Source organism: Amblyraja radiata, chromosome 16, assembly GCF_010909765.2.
Source record: "Amblyraja radiata isolate CabotCenter1 chromosome 16, sAmbRad1.1.pri, whole genome shotgun sequence".
Lineage (NCBI taxonomy): Eukaryota > Metazoa > Chordata > Chondrichthyes > Rajiformes > Rajidae > Amblyraja > Amblyraja radiata.
Window position 1 is genome coordinate 8,393,388 of NC_045971.1, and position 26,468 is coordinate 8,419,855.

The 26,468-nt window shown below is 47.2% G+C and overlaps 1 protein-coding gene across 1 annotated transcript in view; it reads left to right on the top strand.

The window, feature by feature from the left end:
* The window catches only part of rapgefl1 (Rap guanine nucleotide exchange factor like 1), a 90,163-nt gene that overhangs the window by 48,056 nt on the left and 15,639 nt on the right, over nt 1-26,468 (top strand). Inside the window, exons 3-10 of the mRNA XM_033035033.1 lie at nt 3,564-3,642; nt 8,294-8,444; nt 14,798-14,895; nt 16,403-16,439; nt 18,016-18,094; nt 20,012-20,185; nt 21,925-22,022; nt 25,777-25,899. Coding sequence (XP_032890924.1) covers nt 3,564-3,642; nt 8,294-8,444; nt 14,798-14,895; nt 16,403-16,439; nt 18,016-18,094; nt 20,012-20,185; nt 21,925-22,022; nt 25,777-25,899 — 839 coding nt within the window. The remainder of the gene's footprint in view (nt 1-3,563; nt 3,643-8,293; nt 8,445-14,797; nt 14,896-16,402; nt 16,440-18,015; nt 18,095-20,011; nt 20,186-21,924; nt 22,023-25,776; nt 25,900-26,468) is intronic.

The following is a 26,468-nucleotide window of genomic DNA, read 5'->3' on the forward strand; positions in this document are numbered from 1 at the left end:
AGGCCCTTCGGCCCACCGAGTCCACGCCGACCAGCGATCCCCGTACACGAGCACTATCCTACACACATTAGGGACAATTTACTATTATAATTCTCCCCTTAGCCGATCAACCTACGAACCTGTACATCTTTGGAGTGTGTGGGACGAAACTGGAGAAAACCCACGCAGGTCATGGGGAGAACGTACAAACTCCATAAGGACGGCCCCCGTAGTCAGGATCGAACCCTCGTCCCTGGCGCTGTGAAGCAGCAACTCTGCAGCTGCGCCACCGTGCCGCTTTTAAGATTCCTTCCCCCTGCAGTATTGACATGATTAATTCTCTAATCAGTTGTGATCCCCACCACGTTGTGAGGTGGGAAGTCAATGATGCTGTCGTTGGGGCTGGTGGGCAGATATTCTCCGGTTAGATTTGGTTATTGCCTGGCTCCCGCCTGTTGCAAATGTCCATTGTTATTTACCAGCCTGCACCTGTTTGTGTCCCAGCTCTGATGGCATGTTGATCGGCACTACTTCAACCAAGAAGTTAAAAATGAAGTGGAGCACCATGCATCTAATTAAATTATTTATTGTGCAGTTAGTGAGAAATAGTGCAGAGTTGTGCATACTTGAACTTATTTTGGCAGGCTAGCAAGAAGCAGGCTATGTAGAACAGTGCAGCACAGGAGAGGCCCCTTCGGCCTTCACTGCATGTGCCGAACATGATGCCTAGCTAAATTAATCTTATCTGCATCCACATGATCCATATCCCTCTAAAAGCCTCTTAAACGGCACTTTCATACCTGCCTCCACCACCCCTGGCGATGTGTTCCAGGCCCCAACCACCCTCTGTAAAACAAAAATCTTGCCCCACAGACAGTAACTTTCACCATCTCACATTATAACTATGTCCTGTAGTTTGGAGGACCCACTGGGTCTGCGCCGACCAGCGATCTCCGCACATTAACACTATCCTACATCCCCTCAGGGACAATCTTTACATTTACCAAGCCAATTAACCCACAAACCTGTAGGTCTTTGGAATGTGGGAGGAAACCGAACATCTGTGAGAAAACCCACGCAGTCACGGGGAGAAGGTACAAACTCCGTAGAGACAGCACCCGTGGCCGGGATCGAACCCGGGTCTCCGGTGCTGCATTTGCTGTAAGGCAGCAGCTTTACCGCTGCTCCACCGTGACTGTTGTGTTGGATATTTCCACCCTGGGGAAAAGAGTCTGACTGTCTACCCTATCTATCCCTCTCATCATTTTATATCCTTCTTTCCTATCAAGTCCCCCCCCCTCAACCTCGGTTTGCATGCCAGAAAACATTCAGAATCGTGATATCCCGCAATGCCTCATCATCGGTCCATGTGTTTGCTTGTTTATTTTTTTTACACAAATTTGGTGAGAGAGAGTTTTATTCCACAACTCATCATTTTTGGAATGAGATTGTGAATTCTGTAAGGGTGAACTTCTGTTACCCGGACATCCGCAACATAGGAGTCGCCTGCAATACACTGGAGCGTTAAGGGCCGTCCCACTTGGGCGTCATTTGCGTGTCATCCTAAAAATTTGGTTGGCGCTACGTGACGCGCGCATGGCGCGTGGTGAGGCATGGTGGCGTATGCAGTGACGCGCGGTAATGCGCGGCGCCCCAGGATTCTGTGAGGCTCAAAATCCTTGCGTGCCACCTTCGTGACGTATACCTTGCGCACGCTGACATGCTGATTTTTTTTTTTTTTTTTTTTTTTTTTTTTAAATCAAAAATATTTATACAAATATTAAAATAGTATTGACAATACAATAAAACAAAACACCACCATAATACAAGACGAACAAATATGCTAAGCAACTGCTAACGCTGACATACTGATGGCGTACGCTGACGTACTGACGTGTAGCGTGGTTACGCATGGTGACGCACGAACGTTGCCTATGCTAATTTATTACGCGTTAACGTCCGTAACCATGCGCCGCCCTTACGCCGTCGGCACACCATTGAGCGCCGCACCACACCACGTGACCACCCGGGTATAAATCCTTGCCACGGAGATCGGACTAAGTATGAACTACATCACAAATGGCTCCCAAATGAAGCAGGGCCCTCAAGAGCACTTGGCGCGCGACTGTCGTACAGCTAGACGATTTTCGTGCGACAGTCGCGTGTCAGTCACTACCGTGTAAATGACGCGCATATGACGCCCAAGTGGCACAGGCTCTTTCATCAATGCCTCCCAACCCTATTCATCTGAGAATGAAAATTGCTGAAATATTTTAAGTTGGCATGATAAATGAATTAGTAACTACCAAAATCTATATTATTGGAATTTTCAAAGCATTTTATTTTGGCTGCACATTTTATCAATCGCCAAATTAAAGCATGAAATAAAAATCAAATAAAATAATTGAAAACAATTTTAAACCGTGAAATTAATTTTTTTTGGACTCCCTCACGGTTCAAGTTCAATCCTTTGTAGCCTAATTTTGGGCTGCTGCCGGAGGTTGGGAAGGAGTGATCTAGATTAAGGGTGTAACACTGTGAAATGACAATTGGAATGGTAGGTGCGATTGTTACCATTGAACCCTATTTTTAAAAAGGTTAGATTTACTTAAAATGTGTAGGAAGGAACGGCAGATGCTGGTTTAAATCGTAGACACAAAATCTATTATATATTAAGATATATATTAAATATTAATAACTATATACAGTATTAAGATGTCTATCTTAGATTTACTTCAAACTTTGTTTTCAAGTTCGGTCGCAACTGCAGGAAAAATCCATGTGTTTCACCTGAACAAAATAACTAATTCCTTTAATTTTCCTGCATATAAAGGACTGGAGATAAACCGATGTGATGAGTGAAGGGTTAGCTTGAAGGAGGGGGGTGGGGGTGGGGCAGGGCAGTGGGATTTTGATAGAGAGCGGGAAACAAAAGAAAAATGACCCAGGTGCAGGAGTAAATCAGTGTCCCCACTGAGTTACACCAACACTTGTTGTCCTTTTTTGTACATCAGCATCTGCTGTTCTGTTCGTCGAAAACAAAATGACCTCCCTGCTCAATAAAATAACCCTGTAGATCCCAGTCTTTCTGTTCCAGCTCCCTGACATGTTTATTATTGGGCACCTACACGGTCCAAAGTTTCCTCGTCAAACTCAGGAAAAGTATGAGAGTGAAATGAAGGGGAATAAATCAGCGGGTGTTGCCATTGAACATCTTCTGCTACGTGCTACATCAGACCAGGAATCCTCCACCTCCCCCTTTAATATTGATGTTTGCAGCTCCTCTCTATAGCTGTTCCCAGCTCACCTCCCCTGCCTTCCCCAGCACCCCCTCCCCACTATGTGTTTGCGTCTTGTCTGTGGGTGGGACAGAATCATCTGTATTCTGCCTCACATCTCTCCCCGGGAGCTGGAAAGCTGCAGAGCTGGTTTACGACAGGCTTTCTTGGATTGCGTGTTCAGTTTAGACGCTGAAGCAGCCAGAATAGTGTCATCTGCAGTGCTGAGGTCATGGTGAGCTGTAAATGTATTCTGTACATGTCAGCAGGCCTGCTGCTTTCTGATGACTTCTCCTCTTCTTACAGAGATCCTTCTGGACGACTTCCTTCTCACCCACTCCGTCTTCATGCCGACCGACAAGTTGCTGCAGGTTTTACACAAACAATATCCTTCCTTTGGAAAACATCGGATCGTTTTCATTATTACATCAAACGGGAATGAGCAGCTGCTTGGCAAATCTTGCAACATTCCACTCATCGGATATGGGGCTAAAACGTCTTTCATTCACAACTGCTTGCACCAGTAATTTAACAAGCGCACAGATCCTTTTAGGTTTTTAAAGACCCTCTGTAATCTCTGGCGATTGATGATAAGTCCTTCATTTATCGTTCTCTCCTGTGTTCTCTCCACACCCTTAAGCGTAAAAAGTCATGTGCAGATAGGTCGCGGAATGTAAAGTCCATTCAGTCTATAGATCCCAGATTGTTCCCACCTAGAGCAGAAGATAGAGACAAAAAGCCGGAGTAACTCAGCGGGGCAGGCGGCATCTCTGGAGAAAAGGAACAGGTGAGGTTTTGGGTCGAGACCCTTCTTCAGACAGCACCCCCTCCTAGAACAGTCCAGCTGGCCCCATTTCCCTCTTACAAGCCCTGTAGATTCTTTCCTTTCAGATAGTAACCCAGCTTACTTGTTGAATGCTACTGTTGAATCTACCTCCACATCTACCCCAGGAAGTGCATTCCAGATGCTAATAGTTCATATTCATAATTCTAGGAGCAGAGTTAGGCCATTCGGTCCATCAAGTCTACTCCACCATTCAATCATGGCTGATCTATCTTTCCCTCTCAACCCCATTCTCCTGCCTTCTCCCCACAACACCTGACACCCTTATTTTTTCTTCTGGCGTATGGCGTGCACAGCCTAAAGTTGTGGGTCAACTTGTTCTATTTGATCTTTTGTTCGTGCACGTCGGGTTGATTGCATTAGTCGAAACAGGGTGGACCACGTGAAGGTTGCAATCTCCCGTCCCCGACACCCTTACTCATCAAGAATCTATCATTTCAAAATAAATAAAGTATTATGTCACTTGTGTTTCAATTGGCAGCAACCTTTGAGAATTCTTGAGCTCTCCACCAATGAGAACATTTTCTCCCTACTAACTCTGTCGTTCCCTTTATGATTTTAAATATCTCTATTGTTTCTCCCCTCCTCCCTCCCCCCCCCCCCAACAATGTTTCCTAATCCATTCACATAATTAAGAGATCCCATTCCTTGAGTCACTTTAGTAAATCTCTTCTGCACTCCTTCCAAAGCATTCAACCCTTTCAATGAGGGTGGTACCAAATCTAGACGCAAGCTAGTTGAGTCACAACTAGTATTTTTTCAAAGATTCACGCTGACCTCCCTGTACTTGTACTTCACCCCTTAGTTTACAAGAAGTCATGTGCAGAAATGTCGCAGAATGTAAAGTCCATTCCATCAATAGATCCCAGACTGTTCCCTCCTAGAACAGAAGATGGGCACAAAAAGCCGGAGTTACTCAGCAGGAAAGGCGGCATCTCTGGAGAAAAGGAATTGGTGACGATTTAGATCGAGACCCTTCTTCAGACATGGAACAGTCCAGCTAGTCCATTGCCCCCCCCAGAAGCCCTGTAGATTCTTTCCTTTCAGAGAGTTACCCAGCTGACTTGTTGAACGCTACAGTTGAATCTACCTCCACATCTACCCCAGGAAGTGCATGGTTTAAAATGTTTATAAAGTTCAGAATCCTGCATGTGTTCAATATAATCGATTTATCAACCTGCCCGGCTACTTTTCACAAACTACCCACATGTACCATGACCACTTGCTCTTGGTCTGTGGCCTCAAGTTTACATTTCCTCTTCCCATTCTTCCAGCCACATTTCTCCGCATCATGTTACTATCTGTCTATATCTCCACTAAAACAGTTACAATCCTCCTCCGTTTATTCCGCTCCCAGACTTTGTGGCAATTGGAGATTTTGAAATCATTCCCTGTGTGCCCAAGTCCAGCTAATTCGTGTAGATTAAGTGAAGCAATGGTTCTCGTTCTAACCCATGCGGAATTCCTCTGTACTTTCAACTCACAAATGGCCAGCCTTTCTTTGGCGTAGGAAGGAACTGCAGATGCTGGTTTACACCGACGATAGACACAAAATGCTGGAGTAACTCAGTGGGACAGGCAGCGTCCCTGGTAACATTTCGGGTCGGGTGGAAGGGTCTTGACAAAAACGTCACCTATTCCTTTTCTCCAGTCTGTTTGAGTTACTCTAGCTTTTTGTGTCTATTTTATCCTTTCTTTAGTGCTCTGCTCCTTATGGCAGACTCCTTCATTCTGTTGCTTATAGTCTCCAGCCATTGGGTAATACAGTGCGGAAACAGGCCCTTCATCCCAACTCACCTACACCGACCAACATGTCCCGTCTACACTAGTCCTACCTGTGACACACCCCTCCAAACTGATCCTATCCATGTACCTGTCAAAATGTTTTCTTTTAAACGTTGCTATAGTACCTGTTTGATTGCCAGCTTATTACCTCGCGGTTTGTCCAATGTTTTGGGGATCCATATATACCCCATTGCCCTCTCTGAAGAAGGGTTTCGACCCGAAACGTTGCCTATTTCCTTCGCTCCATAGACGCTGCCTCACCCGCTGAGTTTCTCCAGCATTTTTGTCTATCTTCGATTTTTCAGCATCTGCAGTTCCTTCTTAAACACAATGCCCTCTCTGATCATCTTTGTTATGGCCTCAAAAATGAGCTTCATCAAATTGGTGTTTAAGAAGGGACTGCAGATGCTGGAAAATCGAAGGTACACAAAAATGCTGGAGAAACTTTGACGAAACGTTGCCTATTTCCTTCGCTCCATAGATGCTGCTGCACCCGCTGAGTTTCTCCAGCATTTTTGTGTACCTTCATCAAATTGGTGATGTGAAATCTTAACAAACTCACGTTGTCTTTCCCTAATCGATCTCAACTTGTCCAAGCCCTTGCAAATTCTGTCTCTGATTGCTGTGTCTGAAACTTTCCCAGGCACTGAGATTAAGCTGTCTCGTCTGTAAATTACAGGCTTCATCACAACACCAGTTGTTTTGAACAAGGGTTTAACATTAGCAATTTTCACCCTTGCTTTTCCCACAGGAACACGCCATTAGAATAGGTGATGCACCTGAAGTGCACCAGGTCTGTTGAAGCATATCCCGTCAATCGATATTTAGCCATCCCGAATAGCAACATTTTCCTGTGCTGATATTGAAGCTGTACTTCGTGTGGCACAGTGGTGCAGCTGTCAGTGCTGCTGCCTCACAGTGCCAGAGACTTGGGTTCGACCCTGACCTCGGGTGCCGTCTGTGTGGAGTTTGCACGTCCTCCTTGTGACCGCGTGGGTTTCCTCCGGGTGCTCCGGCTTCCTCCCACATCCCAAAGACGTGCGGGTTTGTAGGCCAGTTGGCCGCTGTAAATTGTCCCCTAGTGGATGCTAATGGGATAACATCGCACAAGTGTGAATGGGAGATTGAAAGTGGACTAAAGGCCCTGTTTCCCATCCATATCTCCCATTGAGTCCCTTTGGGTCCCTTCGACCCATCGTGTCCATTGCCGACCAGCGATCACCCTATGCTACACACTAGGGACAATCTACAGAAAACAACTAACCGACAGACCTGTGTGTCTTTGAAAGACTGCAGGAACTCTCCAGCATTTTACTATAGCATACTTCCTCATGGACGATAGACATAGGAGCAGAATTAGGCCATTCGGCCCATCGAGTCCACTGCCATTTGATCGTGGATGATCTATTTCCCCATGTAAATCCCATTCTCCTGTCCCCTCCCCATAACCATTGACACCTTTACAAATCTAGAATCTGTTAATCTTTGCTTTGAAAATACCCAATGTCTTGTCCTCCACAGCAGTCTGTAGCGATGAATTCCACAGATAACTACAGTCCGGTACCAGGGCGTACACCCATACTGTTTTCACCAACCTGGACAGTCCTTAGTCAGCCAGCTGGTCCAGCGATGAGCAGGATCCAAGGAATTTCAAATGAGAGCAATGCTAATCCTAGTAAGCCCTCTCTCACAATAACCTCACTCATTCTGTTCTGCACGACATACCACTTCGTTCATGTGGCAGTAATGTTACTGTGGCTGCCAAACTCCACATTCCTCGATTGGCGACCTGTTGCCTGTATGAAACAGCATCTCTGGAGGACAAGAATAGGCAACGTGACCAGTGAGGACACTTCTTCAAACGCTCTTTCAGGCACAGTCATTTAGTGCACAATTCTCACATTGTAATAAAATAATAGAAGATGCAATCAAGATTTCTCATTATACCATCAACAGCAACATGCATGGAGGCAGCACTTTTAACAGAAAAGAATCAGATATTGGAGTCACAGAATCACAGTCATACAGTGTGGAAACAGAATCTTCGGCCCAACTTGCCCACACCAACCAACAAGTCCCACTTGCCTTATTCCTCCAAACCTGTCCTATCCATGTACCTGTCTAATTGCTTTCTTAAACGTTGCAATAGTCCTTGTGTCAACTATCTCCTCCGGCAGCTCGTTCCATACACCCGCCAGCTTTTACCCCTCAGATTCCTATAAAATCCTTCACCTTCCCTCTCTTATCCTTAAACCTATGTCCGCTGGTTCTCGATTCCCCCACTCTGGGCAAGATGCTCTGTACCTGCACCCGATCTATTCTAAATTCTTCGAATGTCCTTTCGCTGAGCTGTGATGGGGGATTGCCTTTGAAGGTGTGAAAGCAGTTCTCCTTAACTATGTATTACGTACTCTATGGGCATGGCTGGGAAGGCCGAAAACTACAATGAGGCCTACCCGGAACTGAAGAAGCAGAAGGTGCTGAAAATCACGATAGATTGGGCAGAGAAATGCAAGGATCTCCTTCTGGAAGATGAAACTGCTGTAAAGTTGCTCAAGGTAGGTGGCTGCCTCAATTACTTATATAAAATACGGATGTTGCATTCCAATGCCCACGCGCTTATTACAACTGCAGCTGAATATCGTGTAATCAAAACAAAAATGCCAAGGACCAAAGGCATGCAGGTTTGTCGGTTCGGTCCGGACCTCAGGTGCTGTCTGTGTGGAGTTTGCACATCCTCACTGTGACTGCGTGGGTTTCCTCCAGGTGCTCCGATTTCCTCCCGGGTCATGGAAAACTGGGAAAAGTTAGACATTAGGCGTGGATTGAGTTGAAGAGAGATGGAGTCATAGAGTGATACAGTGTGGAAACAGGCCCTTCGGCCCAACTTGCCCGCACTTGCCCAAACACGCCTCAGCTACACTGGGATGGACGGGATGGATGGATGGAGTGGCCAAAGGGATTGTGTGAAACTAACACGTGACAAACTAGACTAAACTAAACTAAACTAGTAGGGAGGGACTGAAAGGCACCAAATGTGCTGATGCTGCCTAAGAGAGTTTGCTGAAGGCCTTTGAGTTGGAGTTGATTTATCCAAGTTTAGTTTAGTTTAGTTTAGTTTAGAGATATAGCGCGGAAACAGGACTTTCTGCCCACCAAGTCTACGTCGACCAGCGATCCCCGCACACACACACTAGGGACAATTTACAATTTTACCAAAGCCAATTAGCCAACAAACCTGTACGTCTTTGGAAAGTGGGAGGAAACCGGTGCGCCTGGAGAAAACCCACGCAGGGCACGGGGAGAACGTACAAACTCCGTACAGAAAGCAACCATGGTCAGGATCGAACATGGGTCACTGCCACTGTAAGGCTGCAACTCTACCGCTGCACCACCGTGCCGCCCCTCTGCAGGAGATATAAATAGAGGGGGTGAAAGAGAACAATACGAATATCACTGTACCTTAATTGGTGAATGTGACAATAAAAGGCCTTTGAAACCTTTGAACAGACAGGGTTGATATTGATATTGACAAATGCCAATGTTGGAACAGTGAGATGTAGAACATGACATAAATAAAAAGGAATGCTGGAAATACATGGCATATGTGGTGAATGTAAAACAGGTTTAATGTTACAGGTTTTATCAGAACCGGTCAATTCTAATACAAATTGGAAATGCTCGTACTCTGAAACTGTTGGATTTCAATGCTGTGTGGCCTCTGCTGTGATATACGTAGGCAGCAGATATGATATTGTTCCTTAAGCCTACATTGAGCTTCACTGGAACAGTGTAGGAGAAATAAGGTTTAAGGTGGATGAAGTACACAAAAATCTGCAGATGCTCGGAATCTGAAAATTTAAAAAAAGAAAGTACTCGGCAGGTCAGGCAGCATCCGTGGAGGAAGAAAGAGAGTCAATGTTTCGGGTTGATAACCTTTCACCAGAACTTGGAGGGAGTGAATGTCAGCGGATGCTGGAAATCTGAAGTTAAAATAAGGGGAGATACTGGAAATACTCGATAGGTCAGGCAGCATCTGTGGAGGAAGAAATGGTGTCTTGGGAGTTGGGAGCGAGTGTGAATGGGATGGAGGGAACTGGAAATTAAAGGTCACTCTTGGAGATTGAGGAAAGAGGCTAGCCACTTTGTGAACATTGAACATGGTGATGAAGGCAGACATGATAGTGAACATTGAATATAGAACACGACATTTTAAATGGTATACGTGTATCTTTGTATCTTTGCTTCACCTGGATGGTGGGAAGGGCAGGAGTTGCGACTCTAGAAGGGAGAAGCAGGGAGCTCTGGAAGGAGCAGACCCTTGGAATGTTGATCGGGCAGAGGAGAGGAGTGGTGACATTGTGGTATAGGTGGAAGAAATTACAGAGGATGATCTGTAGAAAGACACAAAGTGCTGGAGTAACTCAACCGATAAGTTAGCATCTCTGGAGAAAAGGATGGATGACACTTTGGGTCGGGACCCTTCTTCAGATTGAAGAAGGGCCTCGACCCGAAACCAAGTTACACTAACCCCCCTGTGCATGCATGTGATCCATTTCCTGCATATCAATGTGCCCATCTAAAAGCCTCTTACACCCCACTATCATGTCTGCCTTCATCACCACGACCACTGGCAGTGCATTCCAGGCACCTGCCATTCCAGGCACCTGCCATTCCAGGCACCCACCCATTCCTCTGTCCATCCCAACCTCATCCCAATCTTTTTAGGTAGCCCCAACCACTACCAATTCCCGTAAAGTGAACACTTGCAATCATCGAAGATATACACAAGATGCTGGAATAACTCAGCGGGACAGGCAGCATCTCTGGAGAGAAGGGATGGGTGATGTTTCGGGTCGAGACCCTTCTTCAGACTGGTCCGCCAATTCCAAGCCCTGATCAATGGACTACCACCGTCACTACCCCTCAACTCCCAGTCTCGGTCCTAGTTGGCCGTCTTTAGCAATGAAAATGTGCTGAGGCGTAGCTGAAAACGGCCCGCATCCAAAATGCTGCTTCTACCTTCCTGCCCACCCACTCAGGTTCACTCAAATTCCTTGGCCGTTCTCATACAGAACAAACTCCATTTGCTGCATTGCAATGTGTGAAGTCAATGTTATCTTTTCGACTTTGGACTTTCTTTGATAACGCACTCAGTGACTGAAGGGTGACGCGATAGCTTTTATTATTTTTTTAATAAAGATTTGACCCTGATCTCTTTAAGTCCACATCTCTAACCGTAGTTAGGTAAACATAGACTCAACTCATCCAGAGTTTATTTGCCTGCTGTGAGTGAACTTTGAATCGTGACTGTTTCACGTTCAGGAATATCCAACATTATTATTTAGGGTGTAAAATATCTGGGATGAATACACCTGCAGAGTTCATTTCTTCTGAGGTTCCAAACCAACAGAGTCTTCGAAACAGGGCTATTCATTAGGCCAAAAATCCAGAGTTCAAATACCTAGGAGTAACTATCACCAACAACCTGCCAATAACTCAATGTCAGCAAGACAAAGGAGATAGTGATGGACTTCAGGACACACACCCCAGTTTGCATTGACGGTCCCGAAGTATAGAAGGTTGAAGACTTGAAATTCCCAAGGAGGTAAATATCACCAACAACTTCTCCGGGACTGTAACGTCGTCCTTACGACCTTGTTGTGACTTGCACAATGAAGACACGTCCGACATCTTGTAGGAAAGGTTTAATCTGCCATCACTGAAACTTCTAGAAGGTCACTTGACCTCAGTCACGAGGCACAGGTACATTTCCCAGCTTCTGCTTTTGGCCTCAAGGGGCACTGGCATAGTACATTACATATACATCACAGGGACCACCCATATTGAAGCAACGACCAAGAAAGCACACCCACGCCTCTACTTCCTTAGAAGGCTCAGGAAGTTCGGCATGTTTCCAACAACCCTCACCAACTGCAACAGATGTGCCGTAGGAAGCATTTTACTGGGATGCATCATAGCTTGGTTTGGGAACAGCTCCATCCAAGACCACAAGAAATTGCAGCGAATTGTGGACGCAGCCCAGACCATCACACAAACCGACCTCGCTTCCATTGACTCCATTTATGCAAGGCCAGCAGCATAATCGAGGATGAGTTACACCCCGGATACTCCCTCTTCTCCTTGTCCCCATCGGGCAAAAGGTGCAGAAGTGTGAAAACGCACATCACCAGATCCAGGGACAGTTTCTTCTCCGCTGTTATCAGGCAACTGAACCATCCTGACGTTACGTGTTCAAGAAGGAACTGCAGATGCTGGAAGATCGAAGGTACACAAAAATGCTGGAGAAACTCAGCGGGTGCAGCAGCATCTATGGAGCGAAGGAAATAGGTGACGTTTCGGGCCGAAACCCTAACGGTACATCCTGACGGTACACCCGGTCGAGTTCTCAAAACCTGTGCAGACCAACTGGTTGGAGTTTTTGCTGACATTTTCAACCTCTCATTACTGAGGTCTGAGGTTCCCATCTGCTTTAAGAGGGCATCAATAATACTGGTGTCCAAGAAGAGTAAGGTGACGCGCCTCAACGACTATCGACCAGTGGCACTAACGTCTGTGGTGATGAAGTGCTGTGAGAGGTTGGTTATGGTCCATATCAACTCCTACCTCAAAACAAACCTTGACCCACTACAGTTTGCCTACCGTCACAACAGACCAACGGAGGATGCGATCTCAATGGCTCTCCACTCCGCACTGGACCACTTGGACAATAAAAACACTTACTGTTGTTTATAGACTACAGCTCGGCATTTAATACCATTATCCCCTACAAGCTGGTTACCAAGCTCACAGAACTGGGTCTCTGCGCATCCCTCTGCAATTGGATCTTCCACTTCCTCATATATATTGTTTCTACCTTATATATATATATGGAAGATAGAAACAAAATGCTGGAGTAACTCAGCGGGACAGGCAGCATCTATGGATAGAAGGAATGGGTGACGTTTTGGGTCGAGACCATTCTTCAGATTGGAGATACAGAGGGAGATACAGAGATAAGGAAATGTAGGTGTGAAAACGAGACGAAGGGGATGGAGATCAAGGCAAATGTAGAATAGATTATTGTTAGCTAGGAGAAGGTAACTACAAAGCAAAGATGTCCTTGAGACTCTTGAAAGGCGCCCATAAATAAAATTTATTATTATTATTATTAAAGATAAAATGTAAACGAGGACAATCAGACTACTCGGAGAACCGGGAAGGGGGAGGGATGCAGAGAGAGGGAAGGCAAAGGTTACTTGAAGTTAGAGAAGTCAATGTTCATACCACTGGGGTGTATGCTACCCAAGCAAAATATGAGGTGTTGTTCCTCCAATTTGCGCTGAGCCTCACTCTGACCATGGAGGAGGCCCAGGACAGAAAGGTCTGCCTGTCTGTATATCCGTCTGTCTGTCTGTCTGTCTGTCTGTCTGTCTGTCTGTCTGTCTGTCTGTCTGTCTGTCTGTCTGTCTGTCACTCACTGACTGACTGACTGACTGACTGACTGACTGACTCACTCACTCGTACTCACTCACTCGTACACACACACACACACACACACACACACACACACACACACACACACACACACACACACACACACACACACAAACAAACATCATACACACAAAAATGTTCTCCCCCTTTCTGACCTCTCTATATGCAAACACAGCCCAACCAACTGGAGAGAGCAGGATATAAGTAAGAATGACAGCTGTGAGCTAGACTCCTTGCTGGTGGAGATCACTGGGTGAAGGATTCTGAAAAGCAGGCAGTGATCATGAAGGTGCGAGTGAGGAAATGCAGTGGCTGTAGGCTGTAAAATTAGATGACTTTCCTCACTCCCTTGGAAGCTGGGCTGGTCTGGGCGACATTGTGATGATGTTCTGGATGAAACAAACGCAAACGGCCGAGCTGTATCTCCACACAGCGCTGCACTCTGCGGGTTAAGTGTTATCAGAGCCACATTGTCTTCAGGATGCTCAATAACAGGCAGACAGACACATCCCCCCCGCTCATGTATTTGTGTGTTACCATCAGCGACTGGCAGAGCGGAGATTCATGAGACTTGCAGCCAGTTCGAGCTGTACAGGGTTGACTTGAACGGAAGCCACCGGGACATTGGCACGAAGGGAAATAACAGGCGGGCAAGTTGTTACAGTTGTGTTTATTGTCACGTGTACCGAGGTACAGTGAAAAGATTTTGTTGCGTGCTAACCAGTCAGCGGAAAGACAATATATATGATTACAATTGAGCCGTTCACAGTGTATAGATACATGATAACGTTTAGTGCAAGGTAAAGCCAGCAAAGTCCGATCAAGGATAGTTGAGGATGGCCAACGAGATAGATAGTAGGTCAGGACTGCTCTCTGGTTGTGGTGGGATGATTCACTTCCCCTATAACAGGTGGTTGCCTGATAGCATGCAGCCAGTTGTTGATGAGTTGTACGTGTGTGACGGACTACAAGCTGCACAACAGCCCCTCCGTTGCAGGAAGACGCATGCGCTGCTGCTTCCCTAGACAACATGCACCTGCAACCTCTGTCTGCTCACTGCTGCCAGGGAAATGCACAGAGTAAATTGCCATCCATAGTCCAACCGTGGTTTCTCCAGCATCATTGTGGTGTCATAGATCCTATTCTTGCCCAATGGCTGCAAGGAAGAAGCTGTTCCTGAACCTGGACGTTACAGTTTTCAGGCTCCTGTACCTTCTTCCCGACGGCAGGGGTGAAATGAGAGCGTGGCCAGGGTGGTGTGGGCCTCTGATGATGCTGGCTGCCTTTTTCCGGTAAATCCCATCGATGGTGGGGAGGGCAGAACCCGTGACGGACTGGGCAGTGTTGCCGAGCCAGGCCGGTTCTAATGCATCTTATGCATTGATTTGTCCGTTTGTTTGCTTGAATCGAGTAGGACCTGAACACCATTGCCAAAAAGGACTTGCGTCGCTACCCGAATTTGAAGGACGACATGTCCAGGCTACAGCGCACGGTGGAGAAGGTGGAGTTCAGGTGAGGAGTGACGCTGTATATACCAGCACAGGGTGAACAAACAAAGCAATGGCAGATAGACAAAACATGCTGGAGTAACTCAGCGGGACAGGCAGCATCTCTGGAGAGAAGGAATGGGTCGAGATCCTTCTTCAGACTGATGTCAGGGGAGTGAGCGGGACAGAATGTAGTCGGAGACAGTAAGACTGGTGGGAGAACTGGGAAGAGAGAGGGGATGGAGAGAGAGGGAAAGCAAGGACTAGTGGAAGTTAGAGAAGTCAACGTTCATACCGCTGGGGTGTAAGCTACCCAAGCGAAATATGAGGTGCCTCTCCTCCAATTTTCACTGGGCCTCACTATGACAATGGAGGAGGCCCAGGCCAGAAAGGTCAGATTGGGATTGGGAGGGGGAGTTGAAGTGCTGAGCCACCGGGAGATCAGGTTAAGGCGGACTGAGCGGAGGTGTTCACCAGCCGAGCCTGCGCTTGGTCTTGCCGACGTACAGGAGTTGACACCTGGAACAGCGGATACAGTAGATGAGGTTGGAGGAGGTGCAAGTGAACCTCTGCCTCACCTGGAACGACTGCCGGGGTCCTTGGATGGAGTCGAGGGGGGGGAGGTAAAGTGACAGGTGTTGCATCACCTTCCCTTCGATGCTCCCCCTCTGTGATTCCTCCTTCCCTCCGAAGGAGATGCAGCCGATCCCTTAACCTCCCCCCTCAACTCCATCCAAGGACCCCGACAGTCTTTCCAGGTGAGGCAGAGGAGAACGTGCAAACTCCGCACTGACAGCATTCGAGGTCAGGATTGAGCCCGTGTCTCTGACGCTGTGAGGTTGCAGGACTATCCGCTATGCCACTGTGCCAGCCTGATTATGATTTCTGTAAAGTCACTGTCTCTGTTCACTTTTCGAAACAAATAAATCACCCCTAGATTTGTTGAATTGTTAAATGGGATGAAAAACTTGTTCTTCATTTCAGTCCTAAATAGCCTACTCCTTATTCTTAAACTGTGACCACTGGTTCTGGACTCCCCCAACATCGGGAACATTTTCCCTGCATCTAGCTTGTCCAATTCCGACATCTAGCCTGTCTAATCCCCTCTCATGAGTCTCATCCTTCTAAATTCCAGTGAATACAAGCCCAGTCGACCCATTCTTTCATCATATGTCGGTCCCACTATCCCGGGAATTAACCTGGTGAATTTCCACTGCACTCACCTCAATAGCAATAATGTCCTTCCTCAAATTAGGAGATCAAAACTGCACACAATACTCCAGGTGCGGTCTCACCAGGGCCCTGTACAACTGCAGTAAGGCCTCCTTGCTCATAAACTCAAATCCTCTCGCATTGAAGGCCAACATGCTGGCGACAAGACTTTCTTCACTGCCTGCTGTATCTATTAAATGTTAACAATTTATTGTGGGTGTTCCCTGAGTGCTTCAATTGTCTTCTCCATCAAGTATCGTAGAGTTGATATAATATGTTGCAGGTCTAGCAATAACTCCATTTATCTATCTCTCTGGCAGGCCACCTGAGGATTGGAGCTGTTTGAGAAAGAAACAGGTAAACATTCTGATCGTTTTGTAAATTCCCTGTAAACACTGGAACAGCAGATGCTGGTTTCAACAGAAGATAGACACAAAAAGCTGGAGTAAAGGGGCTGTCCCACTGCGGCGACCTAATCTGCGAGTTCAGAAGAGTTTGCCCTCGACTCATACTCGCAACATGGTCAACATGTGGTCCTAGGAGGGCACAGGAACTCTCCTTCATGCTCGAGGGAAGTTCCCGCCTAATCGCGGCCTCAGCTAGGTCGTGGAAAATTTTTCAGTGCGTTGAAAAATTTTCTGCGATTAAAATTTGGTTGGCGTGGTTCTTTTTGACTCGTAGTGCAATGGAGTGGGGTCGCTATGTAGTTACAGGCAGTCGAGGGCAGCCGTAGGCAATCTCCTTCGCAGACCAGGCCATTGGAGTTTTCAGGACCCAGGATGGTCAGGCAGCATCTCTGGAGAAAAGGAATAGGTGACGTTTCGGGTCGAGACCATTCTGTCTGAAGAAACGTCACTTATTCCTTTTCTCCAGAGATGCTGAAGTTTAGGGGTAACATGAGGGGGAACTTCTTTACTCAGAGAGTGGTAGCTGTGTGGAATGAGCTTCCAGTGAAGGTGGTGGAGGCAGGTTCGTTTTTATCATTTAAAAATAAATTGGATAGTTATATGGACGGGAAAGGAATGGAGGGTTATGGTCTGAGCGCAGGTATATGGGACTAGGGGAGAATACGTGTTCGGCACGGACTAGAAGGTTCGAGATGGCCTGTTTCCATGCTGTAATTGTTATATGGTTATATGGTTATATGCTGTCTGACCCGCTGAGTTACTCCAGCTTTTTGTGTCTATCTTCAGTACAAACTAACCTATGTTCCAAAGACGTGTAGTTTTGTAGGTTAATCGGCTTGGTACGAATGTAAATTGTTCCTAGTGTGTGTGGTATAGTGCTAATATGCGGGGATCGCTGGTCGGCACGGACCCAGTGGGCCAAAGGGCCTGGTTCCGCACTGTATCTCTAAATGTTTAGTTTATAGTCATGTGTCGCAAGATACAGTGAAGAGCTTTTGTTGCGTGCTAACCAGTCAGCGGAAAGTCAATACATGATTACAATCGGGCTACTCACAGTGTACAGATACATGATAAAGGGAATTACGTTTAGCGCAAGGTAAAGTCCAGTAAATGCCAATTACAGATAGTCCGAGGGTCAGGTTCACACATGGCGAAACTTTCTCCAAGTTATCTAGCATAGAGTCAGCAGAAATAGAACTTCTCAGTTTAGTTTATTGTCACGTGTACAGAGGAAATTGGAAAGACATAACATGATAACAATCAAGCCATCCACAGTGTACAGACACATGAATAAGGGAATAATGTTCAGTGCAAGGTAAAGCCAGTAAAATCCGAGCAAGGATAGTCCGATTGTCACCAATGAGATCGATAGCAGTTCGGAACTGCCCTCTCTGGTTGTGTGGTAGGATGATTCAGCAGTGTTAGTACAAAAAGTCTCGTTGAGGATTATCCCCCTTGGTTGAAAATGTAAACAGTCTCGGCATTCTTCACCAACAGGCTAATCATTATCACTCTTCACCCAACAGATTAAGCCTCTGTTCCGTCACTTCAGTCGCACTGATATCTGCCTCCAGCAGAGGGAGCCCCTGCGTGGGACGGATGAGAGTAAGTGTCCATTACTTGGCCCCTGTTGCAGTAAGTGAGGCCCCACCTGTGCCGAACCAAGCACGTTGCCGCCCGCGTGATGGAGGCTTTGCTGAAGCCACCCCTGTTTTTCGTGGGTAGACACAAGGAACTGCAGATGCTGGTTTACAACATAAAAAACACACAAAGTGCTGGAGTAACTCAGTAGCTGCAGCTGAGACAGTTAAATGGTACCTAAATGGTGCCTCTTGCGTATGGGCTCGACGGGCTGTTCTGTACTGACCGGGCATTGTGCTAATGTATGGGATGGTTTTGCTGAGCTGTTTGCTAAAAAAATATTTCACTGCACCTGGTACATACGACAATAAAGAAACCATTGAACTTGGGTAGTTTTCACCCCAGCGGTATGAACATTGACTTCTCCAATTTCAGGTAGTCCTTGCTTTCTCCCGCTTTCCCCTCCCCTTCGCAACTCTCCCACAGCCCACTGTCTCCGCCTCTTCCTTTCTTCTTCCCGCCCCCCCCCCCCCCCTACCATCCTCCACCCCCACATCAGTCTGAAGAAGGGTCCCGACCCGAAACGTCACCTATTCCTTCGCTCCACAGATGCTGCCTCACCCGCTGAGTTTCTCCAGCATTTTCGTCTACCTTCGATTTTTCCAGCATCTGCAGTTCTTTCTTAAACACTTTGCCCATTGAACCAGGTCAGGCAGCATCTCTGGAGAACATGGAGAAGGGACCCAACCCGATACAAAATTAAACTTTGTGTCTTATATTTAGTGGGCGTTTCCTGTCACTGAAACACATCCCTGATGGGCAGCGACTAAGTTGGACTGAGTCAGGTAGTGAGTCAGGGATGTGCATACAATGGGTGTGCCATCCGGCTATTGTGTCGGAGAAATAGGTGCAGCTGATGATTCAACTTCATTATCGGACTGTTTTGTGACTGATTTCCACGCATCACCCCCCCCCCCCTCCCTCCCCGCTGGAAATAATCATCCAGTGGCCAAATACTGGTAGCTGCCTTACTGCACCAGAGGCCCGGGTTGAATCCTGTCCTCGGTTGCTCTCTGTGTGGAGTTTGCACGTTCACCCGATGCCCACGTGAGTTTTCTCCGGTTTCCCTCCACACCCCAAAGACGTGTGGGTTTGTCTATAAGTTAATTGGCCTCTGCAGATTGCTTCTAGAGTGCGGGGAGTGGATGAGAAAATGGGACAACATAGAACTGGTGTGAAAGTTTAAAAGACATTTGGGCAGGTGCATGGATAGGACAGGTTTAGAAGGATATGGGCCAAATGCAGACAGGTATAACGAGTGTAGATGGGGCCTGTTGGTCGGCATGGTCAAGTTGGGCCGAAGGGCCTGTTTCCATGCTGTAGGATTCGATGCCTCCTAAGGGCAACACAGTGGTGCAGCAGTAGAGCTTACAGCACCAGAGACTCAGGTTCGATCCTGGCTACAGGTGCTGTCTGTACGGAGTTTGTACGTCCTCCCAGTGTACTGCCTGGGTTTTCTTCGAGATCTTCAGTTTCCTCCCACACTCCGAAGATGTACAGGTTTGTAGGTTAATTGGCTTGGTATAAATGTAAAATTGTCCCCCGTGGTGCTGGCTCGAAGGGCCGAATGGCCTCCTCCTGCACCTATTTTCTATGTGTGTACAGAAGTGTTAATGTGCGGGGATCGCTGGTCGGTACGGATTCGGTGGGCCGAAGGGCCTGTTTCCGCGCTGTATCTCTAAACTAAACTAAGACTCTCTATGACTATAAGATGCTTGCAATGTTTGTCGAATTTGTAAACTGAATGAAATTGAGTATTTCCCCAAAACTATGAGCAGGTTGTTGAAGAAGTCATGATTGTGTCTGGTTCAGACCAGGCCTGTTTCCCAGTTGCCAATGTGCTACTGATATTAATTCCCTTCCTCCTTTCTGCCCCACCAGTTTTCTGCCGTATTTACGCTACTGACCATTCCTACGTGACCATCAAGAGCAGGCTATCGGCGTCGGTGAACGACATCGTGTTGTCGGTGGCCGAGAAGCTTCAGCACTGTGAGGAGGAATCGAAGGAGCCTGTGCATACGAACCTGCTGCTGGTGGCGATAAGATCCTCAGGAGGTAAGAAAGACCCTGTCCTTAACCTGGCCCCATCCTCCGCCTTCATTTCCCATCCGATTCCATATCATCTGCAGCCCCTGGGTCACCTCCACCGATCACATCCAGCTTTGTGTCTATCTTTGGTTTAAACCAACATCTGCAGTTCCTTCCCACAACATCCCAGCTCCTGATCCCATTATCTCCAGCCTTCCCTCCTCCCCCCCTTCTCTTCCCCACTTGACTCCATCCACCAGTCCGTCCCTCCTCACCGGGATCCACCCATCGGTTAGACAAAATGCTGGAGTAACTCAGCGGGTCAGGCAGCATCTCCGGAGAAAAGGAATAGGTGACGTTTCGGGTTGAGACCCTTCTTCCGACTATTGGTTAGTTTAGTTTAGAAATTTGAAATACCGAGCGGAAACAGGCCCTTTGGCCCACCAAGTCCGCGCTGACCAGCGATCCCCGCCCATTTACGTTTTCCTACACACACCAGGGACAATTTACAATTATACCAGGCCAATTAGTTGACAAAAACGGGACCGTCTTTGAAGTGTGGGAGGAAAACGGAGATCCCGGAGAAAAACCACACAGATCACGGGTAGAACGTACAGTACACACTCCGCTCAGACAGCACCTGTACTCAGGATCGAGCCTGGGTCCCTGGCGCTACGAGGTAGCAACTCTACCGCTGCGCCACCGTTGTGTCATTGTGTGTCTTGTGTCAGCTCGTGTCCCGGCCGCCTCACCTCTGTCTAGTGTCCATCTCTCATCGGCACAGAGGAAGGATCGCGACTCAAAACGTCGACTGTCCATTGCCCCCCCCACAGATGTTGTCCTGTCACAAACAAGCTCATTCAGGGCAGAAGTGAGAAGAGGTGTACTCAGATTGAGAAGAGGGACGACAGATGGCACAATGGGCTAAGTGTTCGGCAGGCAACCGGAAGGTAGCCGGTTCGAATCCCGCTTGGAGTGCATACTGTCGTTGTGTCCTTGGGCAAGACACTTCACCCACCTTTGCCCGTGTGTGAATGTGTGTGAATGTGTGTGAGTGATTGGTGGTGGTCGGAGGGGCCGTAGGCGCAGATTGGCAGCCACGCTTCCGCCAGTCTGCCCCAGGGCAGCTGTGGCTACAGAAGTAGCTTACCACCACCGAGTGTGACTGAGGAGTGAATGAATAATGCGATGTAAAGCGCCTTGAGTATTAGAAAGGCGCTATATAAATCCCATCCATTATTATTATTATTATTATTATTATCCAGAGAATAAGACATTGTTGGTACAAGAGAACAGTGAAGACATTGAATGGACATATTATAGACGTTTCAGGTTGAGACCCATCTTCAGACATCAGTAACTTCTCCTTCACTGAGGATTAATTGTCAAATTAATGGTCAGCTCGACATAGACTACAAGATCTACACCAAACCCAAACCAATTAGGAGCAGACGAGGGCATTCGATCCAATTTGTGATCCCAGCTACAAAGACAGATGTGTACAGCAATTCGTTCTTCCCCCACACAATTAAAGCATGGAATAATCTCCACCCAACTATAGTTACCCAACCAGATGCAACTAAATTTAAAGTAGCTCTTTCTTCCCAATATCCCTTTTCTGGCTTAAGTCCTCCCTTCACCACCTCCAGTTTCAATTCCATTTGGAATATTTTGGAGGACCAAGAAACCAAGAAACTTCTCCTGCTTGAGTAACATTGTGCTCCTTCTCGAGTTCTGATGTTCAAAACTGTGTTTTCATTCTGCAGAGAAAACGACGTTTCGTTTGGATGAAGACTCGGTGTTTACGACGCTGGGTGTGAACACTCACCTGTTTGCCTGCACGAAGGAGTCGGTGGAATCGCTGGTGAGACAGCAACGTACTGACACATCGCCGCTCGCCCATGTCTCATAGGTTCATAAGTGATAGGAGCAGAAGATGTTATTCACGTTATTACATTCAGCATGTATCTTTACACTTTGGGGCAGCTCGATTTTAATCATGTATTGTTTCTGACTGGCCGGATAGCACGCAACAAAAGCTGTTCACTGTATAAACTCAAACGAAACACAGGTCTGTCTAACCCTTATCCTGGTTATAACACACAGACCTGTCATTAAAGTGAACATCAGAGCAGAACTGAACCACTTTGATGTTAGGAAATCCTTTGGCCATTTGTGAGATTACAAAGCAGGCACATTAAATACTATTCTCTCAATTAAATAAGGTCCTAAGGTCAGTAGAATTAGGCCATTCGGCCCATCCAATCTACTCCGCCATTCAATCATGGCTGATCTATCTCTTCCCTCCTAACCCCATTCTCCTGCCTTCTCCCCATGACCCTTGACACCCGCACTAATCAAGAATCTATCTATCTCTGCCGTAGAAATATCCATTGACTTGGCCTCCACAGCCCTCTGTAGCAATGAATTCCACAGATTCACCACCCCCTGACTAAAGACATTCCTCAATATCTCCTTCCTAGAGGAACGTCCTTTAATTCTGAGGCTCCTACGAGTCGAAACCTTCTCTCCACATTCACTCTGTCCAGGCCTTTCACTATTCGGTAAGTTTCTATGAGGTCGCCTTTCATCCGTCTAAACTCCAGCGAGTAGAAGCCGTGTGCCATCAAAGGCTCATCATATGTTACCCCACTCATTCCCTTCCCGACCTGTGTCACTCCCTCTGTCTCCACATCTCTGCTAACTCTTTGTGCTCTAACGGTCCTGGCCTTTGCACCCCTGAATACCATGGATCCAGCATGCTGGAACTGCTGAGCTCTGGAATTCTTTCCTGAACCAAACACCAAGTGTGTTGGCGGAACTCAACGAGTCAGGATAGGGAAAAGACAGATAACATTTCGGATTGGCACTCTTCTTCAAAATGCTTCTTCATTCCCTCCACAGATGTTGCCTGACCCAATGAATTCCTCCAGCACTTTGTCTTTTGCTCCACATCCCAGCATCTGCAGTTTCTTGTATCTCCCTCCTTGACCTTTGTCCCCTTCTGCAGGACACTCCACTAAATTTAACCTCATGCCCGACCCAGGCAGCATCTATGGAGAACATGGAAAGGTGACGTTTCCAGTTGGGACTCTCCATCAGACCGAAGTTACTCCAGCACTTTGTGTCTTTTCTAATGGAAGGACCATTCAGAAGTCCTTCCATAAGCTAGGGTACTGTCCTAAGTTGTTGGTTGATTGATTGTAATAAAAAGGAACTGCAGATGCTGGTTTATACAAGAGATGGACACAGAGTACTAGAGTCACTCAGCAGGTCAGGCAGCATCTCTGGAGAAAATTGAATGGTTTATGTGAAAACATTTAAAAAATGCAAAATGAATGCATCTAAACTAGCTGGAGTTTAGCTTTCGAGATCTAAGGAATGAAAACGTTGCTGTTTTGGCTCAAGTTCAGCATACACATTGTATTCCGGGCAGCTTGTTCCTGTGCTGCTCAATATAAATCAATCGACCTGAAACATTACCCATTCCTTTTCTCTACCAGAGATGCTGCCTGATCCGCTGAGTATATTGTGTCTATCTTCAATATTGAGCATTATGTTTGCTGCGAAGATAGACACCAAAAGCTGGAGAATTGAACCACTCAGTGGGACAAGCAGCATCTCTGGAGAGAAGGAATGGGTTTGAGACCCTTCTTCAGACTGGTTAGGGATAAGGGAAACGAGAGATATAGACGATGATGTAGAGAGATAAAGAATAATGAATAAAAGATATGCAAAAAAAATGTATTGGTGATAGACAATAGACAACAGATGCAGGAGTAGGCCATTCGGCCCTTCGAGCCGGCACCGCCATTCAATGTGATCACGGCTGATCATCCACAATCAGTACCCCGTTCCTGCCTTCTCCCCATATCCCCTGATCCCCCGATAACGGAAACAGACCATTGTTAGCTTTTTGTTGGGTGAAAACGAGAAGCTGGTGTGACTTGGCTGGGGGAGGGATGCAGAAAGAGGGAATGCCGGGGCTACCTGAAGTTAGAGAAATCAACATTCATACCCCTGGGCTGTAGGCTGCCCATGCGAAATATGAGATGCTGTTCCTCCAATTTGCGTTTAGCCTCACTCTGACAATGGAGGAGACCTAGGACAGAAAGGTCTGTGTGTGGGAATGGGAAGGAAAATTAAGGGCCTGGTCCCACTTTCACGACCCAATTCACGACCTCTGTCGAGTTTGCCCTTGACTCATACTGGCAGCATGGTCGTCACGAGGTCGTAGGAAGGCCGTGATGCTAGTCGTAGGCACTTGTGGCATCAAGTAGGTCGGGGCGTTTTTTCTAGCCTGATGAAAAATGTCCACGAGTACAAAAAGGTCGTGAATTAGGTCGTGAAAGTGGGACAGGCCCTTTGATGTGTTTAGCAACCGGGAGATGATGTTTGCTGTTCTCGACTCCACTTACAGCAGGTGGCGCCATTGAGCTTGCGGTGAAATGGTTCCATTGCTGCTAATGAAAGGATCACTTTGCAGACCGCACCAGTGGCTACCGTGGAAAGTGCATGAATGATTTAATTCATTTGTTTTTGATGCCTGTTTATCACTGGGGCACAAAAGGACAGAAGCAGACACAACTGATCTTCCAGACTCAATGCCACCTGGGATGAAGTATTCTTCGCGTAGGAAGGAACTGCAGATGCAGGTTTAAACCGAAGACAAGACACAAAAAGCTGGAGTAACTCAGCGGGACAGGCAGCGTCTCTGGAGAGAAGGAATGGGTGATGTTTCGGGCCGAAACGTCACCCATTCCTTCTCTCCAGAGACGCTGCCTGTCCCGCTGAGTTACTCCAGCTTTTCGTGTCTATCGAAGTATTCTTCTTTATACATTCTGACTACATTCTGTTGTGCTGAAGCAAAGCAAGAATTTCATTGTCCTATCTGGGACACATGACAATAAACTCTCTTGAATCCTGAATCTTGAATCTTTACAATGTCATCCAGGCTGACACTTCATCGATGTGCTGAGGGAGAGGTATTAGAATTGAATTAGACCCATGATGTATCTGCTAACTCAGGCGGTTGAAATGGATCCCACAGTATTTGAAGAAGAATATGGATTTCTACAATCTAACAAACTTTAATCACCTCTCTCCCCCCACCCCCCCCCTTTCCCTTCACCCCCCCCCCCCCCCCCCCCCCCCCACTGAGGTGGCCACATTTTTCCTCATTCATCACTGTGTCTCATTCCCCATTACGTTACGCTCACCTCCCAACCCTCCAATCCCACATTCCCCTTTTATCCCTCTTCTTTCCCCTCCCTTTACACCCATAACCCTCCCTCCTGCTTTACATTTCACCCCCCCCCCCCCCCGCCCCGCCCCCCCCCCCCCGCCTCACAATCAGTCTGAAGAAGGGTCCCGACCCGAAACGTCAATGATCTATATTCTCCAGAGATGCTTCTTGACACGCTGAGTTGCTACAGCATTTTGTGCCCATCTTTGTTATAGATCAGCCGTGATCACATTGCATGGCGGTGCTGGCTTGAAGGGCTGGCTGGCCTACTCCTGCCCCTATTGTCTATTGTCTATAAACCAGCATATGCAGTTCCTTGTCATTGCGTTATGTTCTGTGCAAAGTTGACTGTTGTTTCTCCATCGGTTCACAGGTTCCCCCTCCCGCCATCGAGCGGCTCTCTCACGATGGCCCAGAGATCAACGAAGTGAACATGATGGAGATGGCCATCCAGATCACGGCCTTTGACTGGGAGCTTTTAAACTGTGTGCATGAGGTGGGTAGCCCAGGGGTGTGACGCTGAGGGTCTAGAAGGCGCTGGGTCAGACCGCACTTGGAGTACTGTGAGCAATTCTGGGCCCCACATCCGAGGAAGGATGTGCTGGCCATGCTAGAGGGTCCAGAGGAGGTTTACGAGAATGATCCCAGGAATTATTGGCGTAACATATGATGAGCGTTTGTCGGCACTGGGCCTGTACTCGCTGGAGTTTAGAAGGATAATAATAATAATAATAATGGATGGGATTTATATAGCGCCTTTCTAATACTCAAGGCGCTTTACATCGCATTATTCATTCACTCCTCAGTCACACTCGGTGGTGGTGAGCTACTTCTGTAGCCACAGCTGCCCTGGGGCAGACTGACGGAAGCGTGGCTGCCAATCTGCGCCTACGGCCCCTCCGACCACCACCAATCACTCACACACATTCACACACATTCACACACAGGCAAAGGTGGGTGAAGTGTCTTGCCCAAGGACACAACGACAGTATGCACTCCAAGCGGGATTCGAACCGGCTACCTTCCGGTTGCCAGCCGAACACTTAGCCCATTGTGCCATCTGTC